This window comes from Helianthus annuus, chromosome 2 (genome assembly GCF_002127325.2).
Source record: "Helianthus annuus cultivar XRQ/B chromosome 2, HanXRQr2.0-SUNRISE, whole genome shotgun sequence".
NCBI lineage: Eukaryota > Viridiplantae > Streptophyta > Magnoliopsida > Asterales > Asteraceae > Helianthus > Helianthus annuus.
This window is the reverse complement of record NC_035434.2, coordinates 169,328,010-169,337,150: the sequence shown is the minus strand read 5'-3', so window position 1 is coordinate 169,337,150 and position 9,141 is coordinate 169,328,010. Positions and strand designations below refer to the sequence as shown.

General features: G+C 31.6%; 1 protein-coding gene across 1 annotated transcript; it reads right to left on the bottom strand.

The window, feature by feature from the left end:
- Positions 1 to 1,031: 1,031 nt before the first annotated feature.
- On the bottom strand, positions 1,032 to 2,551 carry LOC110927115 (serine/threonine-protein kinase UCN-like). The gene has a single exon (XM_022170717.2). The coding sequence runs from the start codon at positions 2,414 to 2,416 to the stop codon at positions 1,250 to 1,252; it is 1,167 nt and encodes a 388-aa protein (XP_022026409.1). The 5' UTR covers positions 2,417 to 2,551; the 3' UTR covers positions 1,032 to 1,249.
- Positions 2,552 to 9,141: the final 6,590 nt, after the last annotated feature.

Here is a 9,141-nt window from a genome sequence, read left to right as displayed (position 1 = left end):
CTCATTTCAAGTCATAAGCTTTTACCGGTTAATATGTTTCATGTTGATAGTGATGTTTGATACGTGAACATATAATTTTTTTTTACTCAAGTAAAAAGTAGTGAAAAACTTGAAGCATTTAAACATATGATAGGGGAGAATCCAATTTCCTAAATCAATGATAGCCATTGAAGTCATACAATAGTGTTTTGAAAACCAAATCATTCTCTTTGAATCAAAAATCAACTTACTCACTAAGCAAATTACTAAATTGTCAACTTCTTTTTCTAAACGGCAAATCTGTATAACTGACGGACCACTAGAATATCATGCCATCAGTAAAACCATCGGATCATATCCATCTCCACCAGACAATAATGTTCATACACCAATTTAGGATGAAACCCAATAAATCTAGGAAAACCCCCTTATAGAAATCGAACTCAGGACCTAATGTTCCCTAATCCTTATCATTTCATAACCGGTTTATGGCTTTTTTTTTTTTTGAGTACTTATATTAAAAACCACATAAACAGACAACCACACGACCAAAAGGCTAGTCCCTTGTTTAGAATTTTTTTTTTTTTTTTGAACGGCCAACAAACTCAATCCCGAGCACTCTCGGGGCACCCACTGGACAAACGGAGTACTCCGAGAGTAACCCGAGTCCACCACCAATTCCGGAGAAAACCCGGTAACCCACCCGCCCGTAGGCACGACGGTGAAATTACCGGTAAAACCCGTTTGGCTCAAGGATCCAACCCAGGTTTCCCTGGGTCTCCTATCATTGCCCACCAATGCCTCACTCTGCACCAAGTGAGAGTCGAACTTGCATCTCTCAAGAGAAATGCAAGCCCTCCACCACTTGATCTAGAGATCATTGACAAACATAGAAATATTACAGGTGTCCCTCTATTTATAGGTAATTATGATAACCTAAATTCGGTTATTGTAACTAATCTATTAACTAAAAGTTAAAAAAATAAAAAAAAAATATTAAAGTAACTAATATATTTAAAACAAATAAAAGACTCATGATCAAGAACACATGGTATTACAATCTTGCAATTATCACTAATAAAGGTGGTACAAAACTTTTTATTTATTTTCAATTATTAGAATTTGTAATTAACAACAACACCTAACAAAATATACCATCCCTAAATACGCCCCCAACCACTTAACTAACGCCGTCACTAACGTCCTACCGTTATTTCTCTTGTATACAACACAACCAAAACACCCATGTTAAACTTAAAAAATAAAAAAGTTAAAACTCCGTAAACGAGACGTTATATCCACAGTCATCTCTTGACGGAGATTCTAACAGTGACGGCGGTTGCCTTAGCTTCCGAAAATACTCCGTTACAGTCAAACCGTCTAAATTAGACGTTGACTCAACGTCATCCTTTGACGGAATAAACGGAGGCCGTTCAACTTCGGTTAATAGATCCCATTGCAATCCGTTAAAAAACGGATGCTCTTGGATCTCACACGCGCCTCTAGCATACCCTAGCCGGCGCGTGGGGTCTCTCTCGAGTAACTTCGTGATTAAATCCGTTAACGGCGTTGGTTTTCCCGTGAACTTTAACGGCATTGTTAGTATTCTACCAAATGTATCTTTTCGGTTTTTCCCGCGAAATGGAGTTGTACCGTACAACATTTCGTAGCATAGTATCCCCAATGCCCACCAGTCAACGGCGAAGTCGTGACCCTCGCCACGCACCATCTCCGGTGCCACGTATTCTTCTGTTCCGACGAACGAATTCGACCGTTCGCCAGAGGAAAAACTCGTAGTTTTACGTGTCACCGGAGACACACGTGAGCTATTTATTTTTATGACACGTGTGATTTTCCGGTGATGTTTATTATTATTAATATCCTGCTCTGATAACATAAGGAGTGACTTCATTGTTTTTGGAGTCAGGTCACGTGACAAATCAAAGTCTGTAAGTGTCACGTGACCTGACCCCTGAATCAATATATTTTCAGGTTTCAAATCCCGGTACACAATCCCCATGGAATGAAGGTGTGCCAGGGCGCACACAATTTCCGCCGCGTAAAACTGAATAACCGCGGCGGAAAATACGCCATCGTTTTGCCGATGGCGTAACATGTTCAAATCCCCTCCGGGACAAAACGGGAAACTCCACGCGAAAACTTCTTCCGTCTCAACCGATCCAATCAACGACGGAAGAAACCGGTGGGGTTGCCGGTTCAACCTGTCCAGAACCGAAACTTCCCACCGGGCACGGCGGTTGGAGTTCGGGTCGGCAAGAAGCGAGCACTTTTCGACGACTTTGAGAGCGAATTTGTGGTGTGCGGATGGATCAGTGAGGTGATTGTAGACGAGAAAGACGGTACCCATTGCTCCGGTGCCTAGAACTTTGATGGGTCGGAGATTTTGGAGGTGTGATTCCGGTGACGGTGGCTCCATTGAGTGGTGGTGTTGAGAGAGTGAGGTGAGGGGTGGTGTTGCATAGATTTATGGTTAGAATGATAGCAGTTTAAATAAAATAGAGGAGGATATGACTTTATGATTATGTTTTGTAACAAACTGTACTCTACTGTGCTACCAATATTCTTTTAACGTGTAAGTAACTTTTGTATTTCAAAAAAGTTGAAACACATGGATGTTGTTATTTTTATCTTTCAAAAGAGTGTTTCAGCAAAAGTTAACCAAACTGTATTTAAAAAAAAATAAAGTTAAAATAGTTACATATTTTCCTCATTGAGACACATGGATGGCAATAATTCTTCTAATAACTCATCGGAAATTAGTTTTTGGGTGTAAATCACTCAGGTCATTAATGATCTACTCGAGATCCTTGTTACAAATAACGACAAAAGATCAAATACAAACACGGTTATTGTACAAAACGTATGAATGACGTGGAAAAGTAAAAAAAAAAGTGGTGATATTTTCGGAATTATTCTATTAGCAGAGTAACTATCTTGATGAACTAGTAATATAATTATGATACACTTGTAGAATAATTTTGAGTTTTATGTTGTTTGATGCACTTGTAGAGTAATTTAGATAATTATTCCACTAGTAAAATAATTATGAAAATGACACCACCCCTTTTTTACTTTTCTACGTCATTCGTACGTTTTATACGATAATCGTATCTGTACATATACAAATAATATAAAGTTGATTAAAAAAAGTATAATGGGTTGAGTGTATCTAACTTATAATAAAAGAATCCAAATAATGCCACATGTCATTCCTTTTTTCAACCTCATAAATTTTTTGTTTAATATATAATATATAAATTTCTTTTAATATTAATATTAATTAATAACCAAGATATAGATATAACTTATTTTTAACCTTATCTTTATCTAAAATTAATAAATAACTTCAATTTTACAATTTAGACCCTTTGTTTTGTTACTTTTAACCCAAATTCTTTCATCTTTTGCAATTTAATAGCAACTTTTTTTTATTTTCAATTTGGTTCACCATACTTTTCATCTTTGCCAAGTTTTTTCATTTCATTCCAAATTTTGTGAGTTAACGCATCGCAACGTGCATATGGGGTTCACCATTTTTCGCATAATTTTTTCCTGTTTGACTGATCCGTCGCGTCACATCTATTTTTATGCGTTTGACGAGTTCATCCAACACGCGGGTCCTGGATGGACTTAGTTATGTTTTTCTATGTTTTACGTTTCGGTTTAATTTTTCAGCAACGAGCGTGCATGATTCAAAGATTTTACGTCTACTTTTCGCTCGGCGTTATTTTTTTCCCGTTTTTATTTATTTTGCTTTTACGAGCTTTTCTGGTGTTGGTGATCGCTGGCAATGATATATTTTACGACAACCGCTGTCAAATCACATGTACAAGTAATGAAAATATAATTGTTCTTTATTTTTACTAATTTATCTAAATAAGTCATTTCATTAATAAGGATTATATACAAGTTTATAATTTACATTTTTCGTTACCCAACCCGTGTAATACACGGGGTTGTAAGCTAGTAAATTGATAAAGAAAAAAATTTTAATGTTTTAATTAACAAAAAAATACCCTACTTTTGTAAATTCTTTGGAAACATAGAACTCTACGAATTTCAGTTGCGTATTAATTGATTTACATTTAGCATATAGGTTTTATTGTGCTAAACATGACAAAATTATAATCACATAAAATATTATCTTTATACAACAAAAACGAGACATAATTTTATGGGCGGACCTAGCCTTTGGCTATGGTGGGCGGTCACACCCTTTGAAAAAAAAAATTAGAGTATATTTTAGGTAAAAAAATCCGACCGCACCCTTGAAAATATGGTTGAACACCTCATCCGCACCCCCAGCAAATAATTTCTGGGTCCGCCACTGCATAATTTCATTATCATTGTGGATTTTCTTATAATCACATAAAATATTAACTATATACAACCAAAACGGGACATAACATTCATGTGCATTATCATCGAGGATTTTCTTATAATCACGTAAAATATTAACTTTACACAACCAAAACAAGACATAACTTTCATGTTCATTATCATCGTGGATTTCTTATAATCACGTAAAATATTAACTTATACAATCAAAACGAGAGATACTTTCATGTTCATTATCATCATGGATTTTCTTATAATCACGTAAAAAATTAACTTTATACAATCAAAACGAGACATAACTTCCATGTTCATTATCATCCTGGATTTTCTTATAACCACGTAAAATATTAACTTTATACAACTAAAACGAGACATAACTTCCATGTTCATTATCATTGTGGATTTTCTTATAATCGCATAAAATATTAACTTTATACAACCAAAACAAGACATAACTTTAATGTTCGTTATCATCGTGGATTTTCTTATAATCACATAAAATCAAGGGCGGAGGTTAGTGTAAAGTGGGGGGTGCACCCGCCCACCCGAATGTTTCGGTTAGAAGTGTAAATTTTCCTATTTTTCATCCGAAAATTTTAAAATTATATAGAATTGTCCCCCCCCCCCTTTCAATTATTTTGCCTAAATATTTATACAATATATAAATTAGGTCCAATAACTTTACGTCTTTTGAAACTTTTGGTCAAGCTCCACCACTCCATAAAATATTAACTTTATACAACCGAAACAAGAGACGTAACTTTCATGTTCATTATTATCGTGGATTTTCAATAATAGACACCCGTGCATTTTTGTGTTTCTTATATTGTTATTAACTAAAAAAATAAAACAAAAAACAGAGTACACGTGTACGGGGTTAGAAACAGGTGTGGCGAGCGACAAAACATCACGAGGGGTACCCTTATTGTCTTGGATTTTGGGGGCCTTTTGGAATTTTGCTACATGCTAAATTATTTCTTTTTATAATTTAAAAATCATATGTTAAAGTTTAATATTCTGTATTTCTTTTTCTAAAAGTTATCAATGTATTAACATTAACAAGAGAAACAAATTGTAATATTTTAATAGTTTTAGATCATGGATTACAATAATTTTATTGAAATCTTTTAAACTTATATGTAACACTTATTCAATTCTCACAAAGGATATTTTGGAGTTTGATAAACCTTAGAAACCATTAGGTTTCGAGTTTGATTCTCACAAAGCGATTTTTCTCAGATTTATTGGGTTTTATCATAAATCAGTGTTTAGACATTGTTGCCTAGTGGAGATATATGTAATCGGGTGGTTCCGCTGATGACACGATGATCTCCAATGGTCCGTCGGTGATCCCAATTTGCCGTTAAAGAGAAAACACTTATTCATCAAATCTATACTATATAATAAAAGAAACTTGGTTTGGGACACATGTCATCATATTAGGCCGTTTGTTATAGATAATTATTATTTTAGTTTAATATCTTCTAATTAATTAAAGATTAAACTAATAATCTAATAATAGCTATATTTATTAGATATAGATTAGGAGGGTTATTAAACGAATGTTATTTAGATAATCTATATCTATATTAAACTAATAATTATTTATTAATAATTAAAGAACATACGTTTAATATTGCTATTATTAGATTATTTATTAGATTATTTAATCTCTTCTAAACTAAGGAACATGCATTTATTATTTATTAAATACTCGGATAGTTTCTGTGGTGTGCCCTTTTTAAGGAAAGGGTATTTTTGTCATTTTATACTCTCTTAACTAAGAAAACTAACTGATGTTAGGCACATGGACTATCCGGAAACGAAAATTGAAAAGTTGGGGACTATAGCTGTAATTTTAGAAAGTTAGGGACTAAAGGTGGAAAAAGGGCAAACCACAGGGATTATTCGGGCATTTAACTCTAATTATTATTTAGTTTAATATCTTATATTATAAATAACCCTCCTACTAAGAGGGTGTTTGGGATTACGTTTTGAAGTGATTATTTGATTATTGTGTTTCTAAAACATAAATAATCAAAAAAAATGTTTGGATGAAAAAGTGATTATCTGCCTCAAAAACGCAGTTTTGGAGAAGCATGTACCTACATGCTTTTTCAAAACGCAGTTTTGAAAACGCAAAATTTATTTTAAAAATGCATAATATATTTTGAAAACGCAACACAAAACACCATCTAAATATTATTAGTTTAATATCTTATGGATAATTATTAGAGTTAATTGCATAGTTAGTCCCTGTGGTTTGCACAAAATAACATACTTAGGTACTATTGGTTTAAAATCATATTCTAGGGTATTAACTTTTCATTTTGTAACGTTTGGAGGTATTAACTTCTAGGGTATTAACATAGTCAGTCCCTGTGGTTTGCACAAAATAACATACTTAGGTACTAATAGAATGTGATTTTAAACCTACAAATAACGTTAATACCTCCAAAAGTTACAAAATGAAAAGTTAATACCCTAGAATATGATTTTAAACTATTAGTACCTAAGTATGTTACTTTGGGCAAACCACATGGACTAACTCTGTAATTAACTCTAATTATTATTTAGTTTAATTTCCTTCTCATTTATAATATTATTTATTTGATAATTAATTATAGATAACCTTCCTACTAAATATTATTAGTTTAATATCTTATGAATAATTATTACTTAGTTTAATTTTCTTCTCATTTATAATATTATTTATTTGAATTAATTATATTTGAACGTTTTGTTTAGTTTGGTGTCAAATAGATTTTACGAAACTTAAAATAAAAATAATTAATATTATTTATCATTTATACATTTACGGAGTTTTAAAATTTATTTCTTCAACCCCGTGTAATACACGGGGTTATAACCTAGTCTATATTTTAAAACAAAGCTAACAAAGAGTTATGTACTTTTTTTGCCATTAAAAAAGGTTATGTGGTTTTTTGATATTTAAATTCTTTTCTAGTCTAATATGTGTTTATTTCGTCTTTGCTAGTGGGCAATAGCTATGTAATTATGTATCATCTTCACCGCCACGAGTGGTATTCACCGGCAAAATCAATTCCCAACCATAATAAAAAGTGCTAAAAAGTACAAATTAAAGATATAAAAGTAAAATAAATCTTAAATTTATCCACACATACATATCGAATGCAACCTAAATTGAAATAAAAAAAAGAGACTATATAAAGAAGGGATTATTTGGGTTTTAAGGCAATATTCGTTTTAAACCTTTTTTTTTTATACTTTTGGAATCATTAATCTCATATTTGAAAAAATAACATCTTAAAAGCATTTTACATTACATGGCCTGCTGTAGAGAGAAGAGGAAGAAAGAGTAGAAAGTTGGGTTGTAGAGAGAAGAGGAAGGAGGAGTAGAAAGTTGGGTTAGGTTGAGTTTATATATTTTTATTTAGTTTTTAGTTTTTAATAATAGGAGCATTTTTGTCTTTTTATAATAAATAAACTGGATATTTTGATAGTGTTAATCGATTGGATTCAAATTATGAACAATGTTTTAAAAACCGTTTTTTAATCATATCCGGTTGGATTTAGAAACGGTTTAACCGATTACACTGGATTGTACCAAAAGATTCAACCGGTTGACTAGTTAACCTTATAATTCCATAAAACTACAATTTCTACTAAAAAATAATCCAAAACTACATGTCTCAATAATCAAAAATCATTTTTTACAACAAAATTTCATCATATAAAAGACTACAATAGGTTTATGGCATTAGAGCGTTGAATAATTCATGATCGCCTAAAATATGAAATTCACTATCATCTCTAACTTAAAATTTTTATGTGTGATTAAACTGGTAGGCCAATATATACCAATATTACCGGATATACTAAGGGTTTAAAGACTATACCAAAACTCTATTTATACCGGACTCAATCATACTAGAACAAAAAAATAGTAGTCAGACTCAACCATACCTGACAATAAAACAGTAACTGGTTCAATCGGTATTACCAGCCAATTCGAACCGGTATTTAAAACATTGATTCTGAAACTAGAAACCACACAGACACAATAGGCTAAGATTAATTGACCAAACCACTTAAAGTCAAATAGTAATTTATTGTTTTTAACCTTACTTGCTAAAGTGACGATATATCATAGTTGTGATGATCTAAAACACAAAGATGATTAAAAATCATAAAGTATTGAGAAATCAAAAAAGGTAGGTTGAATAATAAAATGGTAAAGGTTAAATGACATTTTATTAGATGAAGTAAATCCATACGAAACCTGTTTTGGGACACTTGTTATTCTCTCATTTAATTGATTAAAATTATTAATAATACTAATAATAATAATATTTAATCTAATCTAATCTAATACAAATAATAAGAATATTTAATCTAATCTAATACAAATTCTTATTATTAATTCAATAACCTATTGTTAAACTACAACTTCAATAGAATCTTAAATCCTAGCTAAACAAGTTTCGAAATTTATAATAATATTAATATGTTAGACTAAATATATTATTGATATATATAAAACATATTATTGATATATATAACAAAAATTATTATCAATAATATTAATAATAGGTTTAGAATCAAATACAAAGATTCAAAAAATAAGAAGTCGTACAAAGGGTATCAAATAGACTCTAATTGACCTCATTAACCGACATTAGAGCCGTCTTATCGAACTTTACGACATTAATCAATATGTACGAGTTGACGGGTAACATTTATATTAACTCATTTATGTCAATATGGTATGTAAATGTCTCTGTCTTTGTTTTGCATTTACAGGAAATATCTATACTATAT